The 19696-nt window shown below is 39.6% G+C and overlaps 1 protein-coding gene across 3 annotated transcripts in view; it reads left to right on the top strand.

The window, feature by feature from the left end:
* Positions 1-1610: 1610 nt before the first annotated feature.
* The window catches only part of col14a1a (collagen, type XIV, alpha 1a), a 130152-nt gene continuing 112066 nt past the window's right edge, over positions 1611-19696 (top strand). Inside the window, exons 1-3 of one of the 3 annotated variants that reach the window (XM_024267014.2) lie at positions 1611-2449; positions 3221-3330; positions 16967-17083. In XM_024267014.2, coding sequence (XP_024122782.1) covers positions 2421-2449; positions 3221-3330; positions 16967-17083 — 256 coding nt within the window. In that variant the 5' untranslated portion in view covers positions 1611-2420. The remainder of the gene's footprint in view (positions 2450-3220; positions 3331-16966; positions 17084-19696) is intronic. The other 2 variants (XM_024267015.2, XM_024267016.2) reach the window with 2 other exon arrangements.

Here is a 19696-nt window from a genome sequence, read left to right as displayed (position 1 = left end):
AACTTGGTCTAAGAGTCATTCATCCATCCATCCAACTTCTGATGAAGTTCCAGTTGTGGGCGGGGCTGTTGGTACAGATTATGCCCGCCCCCCTTCCTATCATCCCTTTCCTTACACATTCTCCCACTAGTTTACAGCCCCTCACACCCTCAACCTAACATTTAGGGTTTTGAGCATGATTCCAGCTCAAACAATAAAAACAAAGACGTGCATGGATCTATTTGTCTACAAGTGGATGCTGTAGAATGGAGTGGAGCTGGAAGCTTGTCGTTGTAACTTCTATGTCAAGCTTTTTCCAATTGTCCTTAATGTATTAATGGTGGAAATCATAGCAGTTGACTTCAAGCATACAGACGGCATGGATAACTTAAATTAAATTCAAAAATTAAATGTAGTTTATTTTTTCCTTTCTCTTAAACCCGAACAGATTGAAGCCTAGGCTGTGAGTGGTGTAGTGGTTAGCACTCTTCTTCCACAGTAAGGGGGCTTTGGTTCAAATCCCAGATGTGACCTACAGTGTGGAGTTTGCATGTTCTCCTCATGTGTGGATTGTCTCCACTTTTCTCCAACAGTCAAAAAACATGCTTTATTGGTGACTTGGTGGCTCTGCTTTGACCATGTCGTGAAAATTGTGGCTCTTTAACCCCTCTCTGGTTGAAGAAAAATACAAAATTTTAACTGGGAAAAGTAACATGTTATAGGTTAATCTTATAGGTTTATTAGGCAAAAAAGTAATAAAAATCAAATGTTTTTCAACTCTTTCACTAACGGTTAAAGGACAGTATGCATCACTCCACCAGGATCCAGACTACAGTACCCACAATTCTCTAACAATCCATCCAACAGTTTAGATTCAAAGTTTATCAAAACTGAAACGTTTTAATAGATGTTTTAGTGTTATTTACCACAGAAAGTCAATCTGAAGTCAGTACACACAACTAGAATTCATGCACTAGAATTTAAGATGCAATGTTTATTTTTACGTAAAAAATCAAGGATATTCATTATGAAAAACATGTTAAGGGTCACTCCATTAACTTTGGTTTATTTTATTTTATTTTTTTTAGATTTACGAATTTCTGGTTGTGGTTTTGTGTGTTTATTTGTCATCACTACCTACATTTCACCACCTACTACATTCCCTGCATTGAGGTGATTTTCTGTGGTACATAATGTCTTTTTTTTAATAAAGTCATGTAGACCTCTAAAGAATTAGAAACTAATTCATGTTTAGAAAAAAAAACATTTTCTCTTTAAGTTTCTGGTCCGGATGCCTCCTGGACGCCTCCCTGGTGAGGTGTTCCGGGCATGTCCCACTGGGCGGAGGCCCCGGGGAAGACCCAGGACACGCTGGAGAGACTATGTTTCTCGGCTTGCCTGGGAACGCCTTGGAGTCCCCCCAGAGGAGCTGGAGGAAGTGGCCGGGGAGAAGGAAGTCTGGGCATCTTTGCTTAGACTGCTGCCCCCGCAACCCGGTCCCGGATGAAGCGGAGGAAGATGGATGGATGGTTTCTGTTTTATTTATGCTTGAAAAAAACAAATTTATTTGTATTTATCATAGTAACAATACAATAAGTACAAATCAGTGTCTTCTTTTTCTAAAAGGGGGAAATAAGACTTTGTGTCTCCTACTGGGATGTTGTCAGCCAGAAATCCTCCAGGATGGCTCTTTAAGTGTTGAAGGTTGCAGACTCCTGGTCTAGGCTGTACCTGGATGTGCTCTTCAGCAGCTTTAGGCAACAGCAACCGCATGACCCTGACCAGCAAAAGTCAGGTATAAGAAATGGATGGAACCTGAAGGCTGTTTGGACACGTGTCACTGCGTGGAGACCTCCTGTCTGAGACACTGGAGAAATTATGTCTCCAAACCAGTCTAGGGTGAAATTGTCTTAGTCAGGACAGCTCTATAAATATTAAAGTTTATTGGTTACTTGCTGTTATTAAGGTAAAAAAAGTGTCATTGCGCCTTTAAAATGAAAACCTCGCGCACCTGTTCCGCGCGCGCATCCTCACGCGGACTCTTACCTCTAAAGTCCAGAACGAGACTTTCAAGCAGGAGACATCCCGCTGTGAGCGCGTGCAGGAGCCACGCAAAAAGCCCCGCGGGGCTGAGGCTTAAACAGATTGGAAACCTGCAGCTGACTGAGAAAGGGGGGGTACTCCGCGCCACCCTCCATCAGATGCATCCGGACGAAGAGGAGGGAGGAACAGCCGGAGGGAGGGATGGCTAAATAACGAGGAGACACGCGCGCGCGCACTGCATCCGGAGAGGAACGGGAGGAAGAGGAGTGACAGGAGCGCTTCTGGAGGAAGCAGCGCGTCTCTGCAGTCACAGGACTGGATTGTTTTTTCTTCTTCTTCTCATTCTTTTGGATAAAAGCGCGCTTTGAATCGATGATTGGAGAAGGTGAGGGAGCCGGATGCTGCCTGTGCTCGATGATGCTCTCAGGTGTGCAACATGTCAATCTGCTTCACCAAGTGCTGCGTAAAAACGACAAAAATGCGCAAAAAGAGTTCAGAAATATAATTTTACAACGAAAACCAAGATGTTTTAATAACAAATATATATATGTTGCATGTTTTGATCTAAAGATCTGATCATTTTTCAGTGTTGGAGGTTTTCTCTCACAAGGAAACATTTGTTGCGCACGATTGTCATCCAGGTGTTTTTAGAGGAGTTCTTTACGCATTTGTGCTTTTTGATTAAATATGAATCTTAGACCGGATAAAGGTTATTGATGTTCTCTTAGAACACTTGGGTTATTTCTTCAACCCCTTTATTGGGTTATTCGTGTATTTTGGGGTTACCCTTTGGATTTTTTGTGGTTTCATGTTTTTTTATGAGTTAAAATAATAAAGTTAGTCCCTTTTTAACTTTGGAGTTTGGTTAAAAACAATCATTTTTTTGTACTATGGAGTTTTTAGTCTGTGGAAGAACAAAAAGTGAGGGGTTGAAAGGACTTTTGCAGGGATGCTGCTCTGTTTGCTCTTTTTGTTGAACACTGGCTGTTTTGAGGTGCAAACACGAATCAATCTTCTTTTCTCCACTCTGTGGGTGGCAGACTTGGCCACTCCATGACTTCAGGCTCTAACAGTTAAAAAAAATCAAAAATGCTGCATTTTACAACCCAGTTCCTACAACTCTTTTATGGGGAAGCTGCTCCAGCTGTCTGCCTTCTTCTCTTGCCCACTTTATAATTGCCCATCTCTCCCTGTGCAGGTTTAGTCAGCTGGTTGTGAGGATGGGACGGCTTTGGTGGCGTTTGTGGGCTCCACTGCTGCTGCTGCTGGCCAGCATTTCCTACCACTCCAGTAAAGCTCAAAGTCAAGGTGAGCCCCCCCCATCACCTGTCCTCACTGACTCCATCCAAATCCTTGGACCCCATTTTCTCACCCCTTAAGCTTTGTCTCTTCTCTGCTGCTTCTTCCTCTCTCTCTCTGCGGGACGCTAAAGTTCAGGTCCAATCAGATCAGATCACGCTCATGTCACCTTCGTCTCATAATACCATTTCACTCCTGGAGCATTGTAGCATGTACAACCCCCGCTGCCCGTGCCGCCACGCTTCACGGGGGGGTTCTGGCGTGGTAGGCGCGAGCTTCATGCTGCTGTGATTTTTCTGCACAATCTGCTGCATAATGTATTAAACTCAAGTGTGCTTTCCAATTAAATTAAAAAGCCTGATTTAATAAAACTGAGTCAGATTCAAAGGGAATTCATGCCATTTATCTTTTTTTTTTTTTTTTGTCTGCAGATTCTGGCAATGAAATTGCTTTTTGACATCTCAGATTAGTATTATACCTTTTACAACTCCTAAAATGAGAGGATTTTATTTGAGTTCAGTTCAGCATCAGGTTTGATTGCAACTCTCTTTTTTCCTAAGTATTTTTGTTAATTTAATCAAATACAAAAACTATATATAGGTTTAAAAAAATTAAAGTGTCACAACATACATTGTAGGTGAGGTAATCTATGGTTAATAAACATGGAAATGTGCTTTAGCTTACAAAAACAGACCTTTGGTGTACTGTAACTTCATTGTAAACCAAATGTTTAGGAACTCCATCACTCCATCATCCATTGTGATGGTTTCACATTTCCATTCATAGTTTGAACATGTGTCAAGGTTAGGGCTTTTAGAATAACTTTTATTTTTAAATTAGGATCCTTACAGTCTTATAAAAGTATATTTTTTTGTCTTGCACTGAAAAAGGTGAATTATTGGATTAATTAACAAAAGTTCTGTAATTTGTTACATTTAAAATGATTAGTTTTCATCAAATTACATTTTCAAGTTGATGGTTTACTCAACAAACATTTAATTTGATAAAAAGTAATATTTTTAGATGTAAAAAAAAAAAAACAGAATTTGTGTTAATTGATCCAATAAGTCCATTTTTGCAGTGTGTAATATTTTTTACGCACTAGATAATTGTGTGTTTCAATTATAAATTTTGTGTGCATAAAATGCATCACCCGTGCAGGTAGTGCAATATTTAGCACAAGAATACAACAAATCATTTAAAAGTCAACTTCCTTTTGTAGCTTTTATGCTACCGGTAACTCTTAGCCAACTTTTACAAGTTTGTTTTTGATTGTGTGAACAATATGTTGTGTAAAAGTCATCCCTCCTCAGTTTAATACGTTTTATTGGCAGGTAGTGTTAAATTATCTGACTTTCAGGCACGACAACAATGCATTTAGTTTAGCAATGACTCCCATCTGTTTAAAGACATTCTCATAGAATCATGTTTTTAGTGTTTTTAACATGTTCTTGCAGCATTTTTCTCATGATGGATGACAAATATTACAGAATTTAAGATTAAATCTGCATTTCTGAGTATGGCTTTATTTAAATTATGTTGGATGAGGAGCAGATAAAAACCCGCAGTTTGAAAAAGCTCAGGTTTGTGACGCAGAGTCTCCCTTCTCCACTACAATTCTGATGCATTGACTTGCAGACAAATAGATCCATTATAGTCTCAGTTTTCCTCGTCTGAACTGGAATCTGACTTTAAGCTATATGGCTGCATAGCTCTAATATTGCTTTTATGCTCTGCTAATGTTAGCTTAGGGGTGTGAGGGGCTATAAGCTTACAAAATAGAGTGTAAACAAAGGAATGATGGGATATCACTTTAGGGTTACTTTCACACAAAAAGTCCCGCCCACACCCAGAGGCAATTTCTGATAAACTTCTGCTAAAAAGATTTCTTTAAAATGTATCAACATTTTTAATTAGATAGAAATACAGTAGGAGTTTGACTTCATTCCACAAAAGTTGGTCAACAGTTGATTTTGTAAATCCATGAAATGATTTATGCTTCATCATCCCACTTCTGGTTTTTCCTGTCACCCCTCAACACTTTCATGACCCTTTTTAGAAAGTTTCAAGCAAACAGAAAAGATGCTGGATGGTGGATGCTTGATGAATTTGTGTTTGTAGCTCACATTCCTTCCACTATGCGGCGCTAGAGCAGCAAAACAAAACAGGGCTGGAGTGAAGGATGTTTACTAAACTCCTGGAATGGCTACATTTTTTTGGCTAATGTTTGGTTTAGAGATCTAGATAGAATCTGGTCATCTCGGCTACCAGCAGAACCAAACATTTAATCGTAAAAGTAGGTGTTATTTTGTTTTGACTCTTAGCTCTTCCTCCTCCCTCCTGCTCTGTTTATCTTTAGTCAATTTTCTGCTCCATGCCCCCCCTCCCGTTTGTCCGAGTGTTTTGTTTTTTCCGCTCTAATCAGCGCTTCCGTCATGTTCCTCATTGCAGCTAAACAGAAATGAGAAATCAGGCAGAAGTGTGACAGCATAAATTTGGCTGGGATTTGATCCCAGTGAATCACAGCAGATGATGAACGACCTCCCAGACGCTACGGCGGCGTGCTACTGTTCAATCCCCTCATTAGAGAGCGTGCAGCCGCCATTCATTCTGGCTGGCCTGTTGCTGTAAGATGCAGCATCTGTCTGCGGAGGGTTTGAGTTTAGGATTAAAGAGAGTTTTAAGCATGAAGGATGCTTGTTTTTCACAACAGAGGATTCCGTCAGGAACGCACCAGTCAGAACAGGAAGATTTATTTGACTTGAAACTTGTAGATTATCTGTCATTAGTGCTGAAATGATCATGTTTAATCGGCTATTGCTTGGCTGGAGGCTCGTTTGTTAACCTGCCTTTCAAAGTGTCCAGCAAAATGCATGTTCAGGCTAACAGTTTTCTGCTTTTCTGTAAATTGTGTTTTTTTCTTAAGTGTACATTCACTGCTGCACTAGGATCCAGTCCTCTGGGATCTAAATATTTATGCAGAAGTTTTGCAGACGAGTTTGTCATGGCAGCTTGCTTGCAAACTCGCTGTGCATTATGTGTACAGTTTACTGATGAGCCTCACTTTGGACTAAAGTTCAGGCTGTAACAGTCTGATTTTATCGCGGATGACTGAGCTTGGCCTCAAAGGAGCTTTGAGCACTGAGAATGTCAACGTTACCATGTGGATGCAGGTGGAGCAACAGCTCAGCAGATGTTAGAATACACTCCATCCATCACTCTTCCACACCCGTGTAATCCTTTTGGGAGGTCACAGGGTTGCTGGAGCCTATCCCAGTGACTGCCTCTGCATGGGGTGTTGACCCGTGCAGGTGCTACATGTTTTTGGGTTGGCCCATAGAGGGTGGTTGTTTAGGAGTCAGAGCTCTGTCTCTCTGTCTGGTCACCAGCGGGAGCTGTCTCCAGAATACTAAACACACTACATCTCCCAGCAACCCCAGCACACAGTTCCTGGATGCTGCTCTTTTGACTCTCAATTATCAGTCACCCACATGACACTTAAGCACTACACAGATCAGTGTAGATCAGTATTGTTTGTGCCACTCTGTCTGCATTACTATCTCTATCTGGACCTGATCTTCTGTTTACCTGACCCTGCTCCCGCTCTGACCTTGATGTACACCTGTCCTGTTCTACTCAACATCTGATCTCTGATGTTCCCATACTCATGTTTGACTACAGCCTGCCCGACCCTGATTTAGCTTCATGGACTTTCAGCCGTGTTTTGAAACTTGTTATCCTGGCTGAGCTAATAAACCTGCTGCACGTGGAACCAGCCGTCTGCCCGTTTGTGACAGTTGTAGAGAGATGAGACTGCATCGTAATATGAGTGCAGGCCTGTCTTGTAATTCCCTTGAGGTTCGTGTGGCCACCTTAAAGGGTGACCAAACAGGACAGTAGGAAGTTGACTCCACTCTTAGCCCAGATTTGAAAAATGCAAAAAAGGGGGCGGGGCTAGAGGAGGCAGGCTGAGAGGACGAGGTGTGGTCTGGATCTGTGGTCTGGATCTGTGGTTGACGGTGACAGCGAGGTTAGCTTGAGGTAACTACAGGATGTCTTTATTATTGTCTCGAAGAAAATAAAAAAAAGGGGCCCAAGCTGGGTCAGGGTCATGTATTTTGGGGCTAAACCATTCAAAGCGTTATAAACCAGTAACAAAACTTTAAAGTCTATCCTCTGACAGACAGGTAACCAGTGTAAAGACCTCAGAACTGGACTGATGTGGTCTACTTTCTTGGTCCTGTTGAGAACCCGAGCAGCAGAGTTCTGAATAAGCTGCAGTTTCCTGATAGATTTTTTTGGTATTCCTGTAAAACTACTGTTACAGTAATCAAGTCAGGTCCTGCTCAGACATCAGATCTTTAATCCTTGATATATTTTTGAGATAATAGTAGGCTGACTTTGATGTGTTTATTAAAATTTAGGTCTGTGTATCACTACACTCAAGTTTCTGGCCTGGTTCTACTTCACCTTCATGTTTTGTTTTCGTGTTCCTACGACCTGTCGCTCACAGCATGCCCATAAAAATGTGCATGAACAGGTTCACAGAGTGGTCTATGATCTTAAAATTTTGTGCTGCACCGTAAAGGTTTGAACATTTCCCCCCCGAAGACAGCCCGTAATCAAATGTAAGGGCAGTTGTGAGTAAGGTATTAGTGAGGGCAGCAGGGCACACTCTGGACCGGTCCCCAGTCTGTCACTGGGATGGAAGGAACTCCTCAAATAAAAATGTTGATTTTTTTGGTGGCATAGAAATTAAAGCAGCAGTAGAAGACCAACTAAATGTAAAATGTAAATTTATGGACAAGTCATGAAGTTTTGAAGTTCCACTAAACCTGCAACACAACTGCATAAAGAATTGATTAGGATTTATCCTCAATATCCGCAGATCAATATTTCATTAAACAAACCTCACCAGGACTCATGTATTCATATTCAAGTCCACTTTCTATCTTTAATATTATTTCCTTTTTTCTGTTTTCATGGCATAGCAGACGTTTTTTAATAGGCAGGAAGTGCGCTGTGCTGCAGTGCTCCTCCACCTGACCCGTAAGAAGGAACCAGAGCGTTCTTTCAGCTGAAATGGAGCGGTCTGCTGCAGGGTGGATTACAGCTTTCTTCACTGGAAAAGCATTGAAAAATATCAGAAAGAGAAATGTCATTTTTTTCCCCTTACTCTGGCCAAGTTAGAAGCATAAAAGACAGGCAGAATACTGAGCATTTTTACGAGATTCTTTTTCATTTTCTACCTTTAACCCTTTAACACCGGAGCTCTAGTGTTTATGTTCTTTGATTTACTGTAATTTAATTGCGCCGCTTTTCTGCTTCAGAATCTGTTGATCGTTGTATTAAAGTATATTTTATGTTTAAGTGTTAAAGGGTTAAGCTGTCAACTTAAACCTTGCTGTGCTTTAAGATTCATCAGCAGACCATGTGGTCCAGCATACATTAGCAAAGGTATCTCCAGGTGTGATGTCTTATCTCCTAAAAATTTTGGCAGAACAAACAGACCTTCATAAACACTCATAAAACGGACAACAAATGGAAAAAGGTTTAGAAAAAAAGTTGAGAAGGCAATTAATACAACAAATTGATTGGAAATAGCTTTAAAATTTGGGATTCATTTACAACTGAAAGACCAAACTTCCGTTTGAGTGCAGTTTTAGTATTTGTCTCGTGTTTTAGTTGTAAATGTAAAGTTGGACATTTTATATTGGGAGTATTTCTTTTTTTTTTTTTTCTTTTTTTTGTGGAGCAAGCATTGATGAGGTGCTCAAACCCCATTTTTATATGTGCTAAAAAGATCAGCAGTAAAAAGAATTGTTTCTTTTGTTTAGTTTTGTTTTTTCAAATTGCATAATTCTTGTAAAGTTTCCCCACAGGACCTGGTGGCAGACAAGATGGTGGATGAAAATCATTAGCCGGAACGGAAATTCCTCAAGATTTAAGAGTTGTAGCCACTTTTATTAAAACTTTTTTTATTGCTCAGGATTAGCTTAAAATGTGTCAAAAGAGGGTAAACGTTTGATTAAAGGATATTAACAAAAGTGTTCAGGTTTGTTAAACTGTTAAGACTTTTACATTGGAGCTTCAGCTCCAGACCAGTGTTTACGTTTGACCGTAGTTAGCTTCAACTCTTTCCACAATCAATCAGCTTCTTCTGTTGCAGAGAAAAGCAGCTTTGGAGCGACATAAAATTACCTTATATTAGTAATGTGTTGCATACCTATGAAAAGCAGCTTTAAAGTGTTGCTAAACCACTTTTCTCTGCAGATCTGCAATTCACATTTACCGTGTAAGGAGTGAGGGTTTGTCAAAGAGCAATGCAGGTTTTAATAGAGACACTTCAGGTTGTAAAATTTTAAAGCTTAAAATGCAAAAAGAAAAAACAGAAACATATAGGGTCACTGGTTATGTTGGTGTTTTTCGACCAGAAGCAAGAGTATTTTTTAGCAGAAATGTTTGGGTGGTGGGGAATGATATTCCGGTCTTGGACTTCTTTCCGACTAATGATTTTCAGCCACCACCTTTTCTGTCACCAAGTACCACCCAAGTTGTGTTTTCAGGCTTGTTCTTCCTCCTGTCACAGTCTCACCTGGTGTCAATGATTATCACCTACACCTGTCCTGATTGAAGTAATCCTCGTCAGAGTATTTCATTGTCTGGTTTTCAGGTTATCTGGTGTGTCACTTTTTTTCTTCTACTTTTCTTAGTTTGTCCATTCAATTTGTAAAAAAAAAAAAAGTTCAAAGTTTCTATCTCAAGGTCAGTCTCCTGTATTTTGGCTCCTCCCACACCTTTGGTTCCTGACAAATAACTTGATAAAACTGCCAATAGTATTTCAAAACTACATCCATAGCCAGTTTTATATAGGTAAACACATGAAGTAATAAAGCCATCTGTGAAACAGGACTACACGTTTTTTTCTGAAGTGGCATTTAACATGTTCGTCTTTTTCCATCCAACTTATTTGTTAAAGATCCAGTCCAATCATCTATTGATCTGTTTTAAAAATTGTTCCCAGTGCTGTTTTTAATTAGGATCATGCAGTTTTTATTTTTTTAGCTAAAATCAAAAACTGGTGTCCCTTTCTAGGACATAGTTTCTACAGAGTGATAGTAGTTCACTAGAGATCCACCTCTGAGTTGTGAGCTGCACTGTTGGTAATTGAGTAATTCCACCCCTACTTCCCATCATCTGTCTGTTCACACTCTCTCCAGCTAGCTTACAGCCCCTCACACCCCCCACCCCCCTAAGTGGACGCACCAGAAAGGAGCAGAGTAGGGAACTTGTGGCCTACTCAGCGTACATTGTACGTCATAACTACAATCTTTTTCAAATGTTTTCATCCTGATTCACAATTTGAATAAAGAAATAGTGAGAAATCCAATTTTGAGCTTAATTTTCTTTATACATGTCCTCCATCTTGAAGAAAAATGCTACAAGAGCATGTTAAAAACACAACATTCATCAAAGGGGATCTTTTTGTAAATAGGCTACGGCTTTGACACTAAATGGACTATTTACATAAATTATGTTGAAAAGGTTTCTTGACATTTTTTTTCCTGAGAAAATGTTAATTGATAAAACTCTGTAATAAAGCAACCAGTCTCATTTGACAGTTTTTATGCCATTTAGTTTTTTCTGACCTCGTTAATATTAATTCATTCAGTCAAATCCAGGACTGGTGTATACAAAATACTTCAATATTGTTTAATATTTTTACCTTTGAAAAGTTGCAGCTTGTTTGTGAACAAAGACTTTGAGTCTTTATTGTACTGTAGTGTCTTCAGAGTTTTTTCCCAGCATACCCAGTATTTCAGCCTTCTTCAGCGTTGCTCATGGGGCGTAGCAAACGGATTTCCCACGAGCGTGCTCAAAGAGACACACCTAATGGAGCAGCGGGGAGAGCGACCATGGGGACAGGAAGGACTGACACAAAGGAATGCAAAGACGCTTTAAGCCACTGAAGCAGGAGAGCAAAAGATAATAAAATGAAATGATAGAGGAGCAGTAAGCACATGAGAGGGTTAAAGCTAAAGATTAGAAAAAGTTGGTGACAAAAGAGAAACGTTCCCCAGCTCAGCAGAAGCGATTAAAAAGGGAAGGAGCTGGAGAGGAGCAGCCAGCGTGGATTTGGAGCGTTCTGGGGGGGTTTGTGTACAAACGGGTACATTTTAAGAATGTGTTGTGGATGCACCGACACCCCCACACCCCCCACCTTCGTCTCCCTTGTGTAAAGCACAGTATAGTTATCGTGTAGTGACAGCAAAAACCAACAGCTGTCATCCACAAATCCGGAGTATTATCCGAGCCACTGTAGCCTGAATACTCGCAGAGGAGTCGGGATTATCTGAGGAGAGATGGAGAGGGAAGCTGGGACTTAGAGGAGGCTGCAGGGAGAGACGGGGGAGAGGGCAGGAAGTCAGATAAAGAGGGAAAAATTCAAAGTAGGGCTGACTGGTAAAGAATGTAAAACGGGAATAAGACACAAGAGGAGAAGGATGGGAAAACGGGAAAAAGATGGACACTCCAGAAAAACGACTAAATAAATAAAACTTCTCATTTCGGTGGAAGGGAGGAACATGAGGGAGATAGAAAAAGGAAAATAGCCACCGGAGAGCCAAATCAGTGGATTGGAAAAGAAAGCTTACAGCTGAAGTTGAGCGTTTACTCGCTGGCGAGGACGCTCTGCCAGCCGTCACGCTCTTAACCGTGGGAGGAGTGGTCCCTTCTCAGACTGAGGGTGTCAAGCTGTGCTTCAGTCGGCAGATTATTTCAGATCATACTGGGCCTCCAGCGAAAAAAGACTTCTGCACTTTTCTTTAGATCAGGTTTGAAATGGGGTGACTTTACAATAAGGTGCAGAAACAGAAGGAAAGGAGCTGTCAGTTTGTGAACGTTCTTGTTTTTAACACCTAAGGGGGTTTGAAAAGCAGAATATTTACTCCGACTAATATTTAGTTCCACCAGCTTGTTTTTAACAGGTCTGAGCTGCAACTACTGCCTTTCACCCGAAATATTTTATTGTGAAGGAGAATGTTTCCAATAGTACTGTAACACATGGATTCATGTGGAGAGTGTGAAATGTGAAGATCTTTTTTTGTTTTTGTGATCGAATGGTGAAAAACAGGAACAGACGTGTCGGAGTGTGACAAGTCATTTATATCAGACACCCTCATGTTCTGTCAGCACCATAGCTATAAATCCATATTCATAATTCCCCATTGCCTTTTCAGCTGTTTTGATCCAACCCATAGATTTCCACAGATAAAATTGCCAAAACTTTTTTTTCTCTTTTTCCAGAAAAACACCAGATTTGTTCGTCTGCGCAATGAGGGCAATTTTCAGCCAGTTATTAGTGGCCCCATCTGCCAACGCACTTCACCGGCCATCAAACACACTAAAAGATACCAACGTAGTAATCTTCTCAGCTCTATCATGCACTTAAAATTATTCATAGACTCTTACTGTGTGGAGTAATTATACCTTTTCATTCTATACATTTTTAATGATATAGAGGTGGTGGGGGGTGATTGCTTAAGAAATGCAGCAAAAATGTCTGGTAATGAAACGTTCAGGCAGCTGTCCACGTCTGAAAACTCAAGATTTTCTTTTGTTTTCTGTTTATTGTAAATGGAAAGGAAAAATAATTTTGTTTCACAAAATAATGAATTAAACAAGATAGCAAACAGGCTCTATGCAGTTCATTAAAAATTATTTGGAGCTTAAACCGGCCGCAGAAACACGTATACAAGCGCCAGCTTCCAATGAACAGTCTATAGAAGTGTGAATTTCGGGCGTAGAAATACATTATCACTGGACAAAGCGAGGAAAAGAAAATGCCTTACCTCCAGATCTCGCAAAATCAGGGCAAATCCGTCACAGCCGCTTCCTGATACGTGCGCTGCCATTTTGGAACCCATCGACAGTGATTGGTCCAAGTGAGTCTGAGTCACCTTTTCAGAGGAACTACTGTCACCAATCATGAGTGAGCTTGTTCTAAGTCTACACCTCTACCAATGAAAGTGGTTTGGCAGAAACTCTTAATCAAATGTTTAAAGTGGGGCCACCACATGCTTTTACTGAGGCTTCTGATTGGTTAGTTTATAACTTGAATAACTTGTGATAAAGAAGAAATATCTTTAAAAAATAATATTAAAAAGACGATGTTAAGAAGAATGGATTAGAGCAAGAATTGTTATTCTGATAAATACAATGTATTAGAAATAACTGTCCATTAATCAACGGACGTCTATGGGACTTTGACCTTCTTGGAACCAGCGAGTACTCGGGACTCGGCTTCAGTGATGACGTTTGGCTGACGCCCCTTTTAATTCATGGAAGTGCCAAATGTTTGAAAATTGATCATGAAGGAGAAAATAATAATTGCGGCCAGAATTAAATGACACTTAAGTCTTTCATATATTGAGATAGAGCTGTTGAAGAAAAGCCTGTAGCAAGATTCAGGAGATTTGCACTCCTTCGACATTTCGCATCATGTAGGTGGCGGACACGAGTTTGTCAACTGGTTATCCAGTGTGAACACCATAGGCTAAACGCGCGTTCAAGAATGGGCTCATTTACAGCATTCTTAACTCTACAGGTTGATAGAAATTTTTTTTTTTCCTGTGGTAGCTGACCAGCTTTGCTTTTTAGCTTTTCCACTCATAAAAGTGTAATTCTGATGAAATGACGCCTTCTAGTTTTGGTGTAAATGAGTTTTCCACAAAGAGAATGAAGTCTGTATGAAAACAGGAGCAGCATAACTTCAGTTTTTCCATGTTTGATCTGATCTGATGTAAAATGTCTTTATGCACTTCTGTACCATCAGTCTGTAGATGATGGGATTGTTTCAAACTCAAGGTTTAACAGTTAAACCTTTGACAGCTAAAACCTGTTATAATGATGGAGGGAAACTAGAAAAAATATATATTTTTGTAGGCTTATTCTCTTCTGGTGATTTCTTTAGCTTCCAAATGTTTGTCGTTTTCTGATTGTTTCTATTGTTTTTTTTCTCTTTTTTTTCTTTTGTGCTTTTGCGTCACTCAGAAATGTGAAAAACAGGCTTTAAACTCATGATGACAGAAAACAGTGACTCATTTAGCTTTTTATGTAGGATTTCTTCCACATTTGTATCTGTAAGTAATTTGTTTTTTCTTCAATTCATTATTTTCTTTTTAAATTAGGCGTTTATTGTTATAAAATAATAGACAAATCTGACAGGTAAAGAAACTTTGATTTGTCATCACATTTGTGATTGAAAAGGTTTATTTAAAGAAGCTTTAAAAGATAAAATTGAAGTATGTATAAAATCAAAAAATTGATGATAAAGCAATATGTTGCCACATTGTGTAGTACAGATATAAACCTGACGGCTACAGTGTTTTGATCTGAGGGCATTTGATCCTAATATGGTTCTCTCTGTTCATCCATGTCTACTATCCTGTGTTCTGCGAACATTGAGTAGAAAAAGTTGATATCTCCTCTGTTTCTGACTCAATTTGGATTCATAAAATGTTCCGTCTGTAAGTGCAAGAAACCCGGCCTGTGCCGACTGAAGCTCAGAGTCGCTGCTGCTTCCGTTTCCATTCGTCAAATGCGGCTGACAGCAGGCTCCAGAGTGAATGATGAGGATATTACACTTGTCATTTCTCCATTTTACATATGCACTATATGAAGTCTGCTCAAAAACATGTCAGTGCAGGCACATGAATTTAATGTGTATATGTTTGGATCATGAAAAATATAAAATATACTTTAGGCTGTTCGGCTGCATCATAAAACATTCCATTATGTATCACAGATGAAATATTGAAACATATTGATTGCAATAAATAATTTCAAGTTAAATAATCTTTTGAACCATTTTACTTCAACTTGCTGGTGAAAAAAAGTTTTATGAGAAATCAGATACTTTTATTTGTTGGTGAAAACAATTTTTGAAAGGCATTGATTAATTTACCACTGTTATTTACTTTACAAAGCTACAAAAACTTTGTTTTGTTTAGTATTTATTCTATATTAGAAAAAACTCACTGACACATTTTTATAATTCAATTAATCCCAACAAAACAGAGATGGATTTCTAAAAAATGAAACATTCATTAATTTTCCTGACCACTTCTTCCCTTTCGGGGTCACGGGGGTGCCGGAGCCTAAACCGGCTGCTGATGGGCGAAGGCGGGGTTCACACTGGACAGGTCGCCAGTCTGTCGCAGGGCCTCAATCACACACACATCCACTCACAGATTCACACCCAGGGGCAATTTAGGGGAGAACATGCAAACTCTACACAGAAAGGTCCCAGCCGGGATTCGAACCAGGGCCTTCTCGCTGGGACTACTAAAAAAATCCATCAGGAAACTGCAGCTTATTCAGAACTCTGCTGCTCGGGTTCTCACAAGGACCAAGAAAGTAGACCACATCAGTCCAGTTCTGAGGTCTTTACACTGGTTACCTGTCTGTCAGAGGATAGACTTTAAAGTTCTGTTACTGGTTTATAAAGCTTTGAATGGTTTAGCACCAAAATACATGACTGACCTCCTGACCCAGTATGTACCAGCCAGACCTCTCCGGTCATCTGGATCCGGTCTTTTATCAGTTCCTAGAGTCAGAACTAAACATGGAGAAGCTGCATTCAGCTTCTATGCACCACAGATCTGGAATAGACTTCCCGAAAACATTAGATCTGCTGAAACACTCAGTGTATTTAAATCCAGGTTAAAGACTCACCTGTTCTCAGTTGCATTTGATTAATAAGTATTCAAAAGTTTACGTCCGCACTTTTTATCTATGCTTGTTTTAAATTAAAATCTTTTTACTTTCTTTTAATTTTATTTTAATGATTTGAATGATGATGAATGACATTTTTACTTTTTTTTTTTTGATTGTTTCTTTTAATGTTTTATGTAAAGCACTTTGAATTGTCTCTGTACATGAAATGTGCTATACAAATAAACTTGCCTTGCCTTGCTGTGAGGCAAGAGCGCTAACCACTGCACCACCGATGAGAACTGGACTGGGTGAATCCTCGTGGCAATAGTTCCAAGAAACCAAAATGCTATAGACTTCTATGGAGAAAGACACAGCTATCACCTAGTCATTTTATTTGTCAGAATAACCATTCTGGCTCTGATACCTTTTTTTTTAAAACATGATCTTTATTTATTTTTTTATCTAATATTTTTATAGATTTGTATTTTCTGTAGTGCAAGTTATCCAGGTTATAAACTGACCAATCAGATACCTTGATAGAAATATGTGGTCTTACATCAAACACTGGAAATGGTTGATTGACATAATTTATGTAGCCCTCTTTCAAGTGGTGGGGTAGACTTCCAGCCCCACTTCCGATTGGCCAGTGGTTGCCATGGAAATGTTGACTCAGACCGACTCACTGATTAATGTGGCTCCAACATGGTGACATCTTGAAAAAATGGCAACTGAATTGACTTAATTTAGTTGGAGCTGGAAGTCAACCTTTTTCTTTGGATGACATCACACTTGCTTGCTCCAGTTCTCACATACAGTCAACGTTTCAGACACATGATGAAAAACAACAGACGCTAATGCAATTGCCTTTTTTTTACACATATTATCCACTATTATATTTAGGGGTTAACTCCATTGTGGTGTTCTTCAGTTCCAGCTCCAAGGCGGCTGCGCTTCAAAGTGCTGAGCTCAAGCAAACTCCTCGTTTCATGGAGAGAACCCAAAGGAGACATTGACGGCTATCTGTTCCTGTACCACAGTAAGCCAGGTGAGATCATGCAAAAAACATGCACACACAGATGAAATTCATCACCAAAAGGACATTTCATCTCGTTTTTACATTTAAATGAAAAAAAAATATATATATATTTGTGATCCACCGTCTGCCAGGGTGATTATTACATTTTAGTAAAAGTTCCTTTGGAAGAATGACAACACTTCGAGATGTGGAAGCCTGAAAGTTTGCCTCCATTGCTGCCAAGTTTGGAACAAGGGACTAATTCTGCTTTATATGTGGCGTCTGTCAGGAAGCATTACACACTGGAATGGATAGACGAGCCATAGAAAGATCTTTAAAGCCTAATGGAAGCTGGTCCAAAGGATCTCAATAACAGACACATTTATCCTACTTCTATGTGCAGAATACGTCACAAATCTGCGCTTTTAGAAAGCTTTATTGATAATAACGGTGCTATATTTATTCAGTTGGGCCATAACAAGTGGAACTACATTTTCAGAGCTCCACCTATTACTGAAATATGTTACTATACCTTATTTATTGTGACAATCCTTCTTAATAGTAACCGTTTTTATAGAAATGCATAAAAGAAAGCAGATTTAATGGCCTAATAAACGAGGTGTGACATTCCTCTGCATGAGGGTCACTTCAGCTCAAACTTGAATCTGATATGAGTCACTTTTAATAGAATTTGTGGATAGAGAGCTGCACTTTCCAGTCAGCAGATTCCCTCTTCCTCTCACTGACCTGGCAGGTCATGCGGCTGGTAACTGGTAGAGAATCAGCATCATGCATGAAGCATCTGTAAAGGAGCTGAATCTGCACGACTCGTTCATTTAGCATTGTTCAGCATCAATGCATCAACGATGGCTCAGTGACACGATGCCTTTAGTCTCTGTCTGTCATAAGTTGGTTAGTGTGCAGACGCGGTGCGTTCACGGCGCATTCGCAATCACCACTGACATCTACTTCATTATGTAGTCACAGTGCAGCACCTGTATTCACAGCCAGGGATCAGGTCTTTCACTGGTGCTGCACTGCTGCCTGCATTTGTAATGAATGCGGTGCTGACTGCCACAGACAGCTTTTCCACACAGTGGGACCACAAATGTGCTGGACACAATAAGCAGGAGGTAGTGAAAAAAGCACCCAGTAAAATATAGCTTTTAATATGATTTAGGAACATTTTACAAGTCAGTGAGGACTTGAGCTTTTTGGATTTTGTTTATTTTATTTGAACAGCAATTTATTTTTGTGTGTCAGTATAAAACACACCTTCTGATGGGGAAGAATTTTCTGATTCTGTCAATACATACTAAGATATATTTTGTTCTGTTTTTCATGTACAAATAAAAGCTTTAGTCAATAGAGTGGCAGCATTCCTTTTTGGCTTAACCTAATGTCTCATCTCCTCCAATGGCAGATGATTTTCTTTTCCTGTCAAAAGCAGCCAACCATGTGTGTTTTAATTAAAAAAATACACTTTCTTGTCAGTAAACAGCTTGCATGTATGTGAATAATGTAATTATTCACCGTTCTCTGTGTCTCACCAGGCATCTGTTGTTCATGTTTACTCTGATATGATGCTGCATTTAATGGCAACAAGGAAATACAAAAATTTAATTTCCTTATTTGGATGTAGAATACATCCAATGATTTGCTGACTTCACACATTTTGATCAGAGAGAGATTCTAGTTTTTTGATCCAGAGGAAAAATAAATGTGTACAAAGTAGGAGATGCTCTAGAAAGGATGGCCTCACCCACAGCTCCGGGGGTTCCTCTGGGAAATCTTCTGGAGGATCTGTGCTCTGCTGTGGAACCGAAACGGGACAGTCAATCAAACATACATTTTCAAAACATGACAGTTTATTTTTCACCATGCATACCTTTTTTAAAACATTTTTAAAGAAAGAATACCACAAAATGATAAAAGTAACCCAAAGACCACACTGCCTTCTTTCATTCATGTTAAATCGTATTTCCCCCCCTTTTTTTTGCTCACTGTAACACCAGATTCAAACTTTTGTCTAGAAAGGTTACCTATGGAGTTATTCAAAACTGTATGAATGAATAGATGGGGTCTGGATTGAGATGTTCTGCTATATGTTTTTCCTTAACATGTCTTCACATGTATTTTGAGCATTTTAGCTATGAGAATCTCTCTGTATAACCATTTGCTTAATATGTGATACGCAGATTTGTGAGCTCTTTATTGCTTAAAGAGTTCATTGTTCCATTATTGGAACTTAATTCATGTTTTCATCATTATTCCACTAGAGGCAGTTTTCTTTTTTGCCGTCTGCAATCTTCTTTCAAACAGCATTAAATTCTTGTTATAAACGATATTCTAAAAGTAAAGCTAGAAAAAGACAAGCTGCTGGATGACCTCCATTGTTGTTGCTTTTCTAGTCGTTGCATTACAATGACACGAGGACATGCTAACGGAGTACTCCACGCATGCGCCGTGAAAACAAACCGCTCAGTGGGAGTGAGACTTCACTGAGTGAAAATGCTCGCCAGAATTAACTGGACCGTACCGTACTACTCCTTACCCGACAGCAGAGGTGGGACCAAGTCATCATTTTGCAAGTCCGAGTCAAGTCCCAAGTCTTTGTCCTCAAGTCCGAGTCAAGTCCCAAGT

This window comes from Oryzias melastigma, linkage group LG16 (assembly GCF_002922805.2).
Source record: "Oryzias melastigma strain HK-1 linkage group LG16, ASM292280v2, whole genome shotgun sequence".
Lineage (NCBI taxonomy): Eukaryota > Metazoa > Chordata > Actinopteri > Beloniformes > Adrianichthyidae > Oryzias > Oryzias melastigma.
The sequence above is the reverse complement of the archived record's forward strand: the minus strand, read 5'-3'. Positions and strand labels throughout refer to the sequence as shown.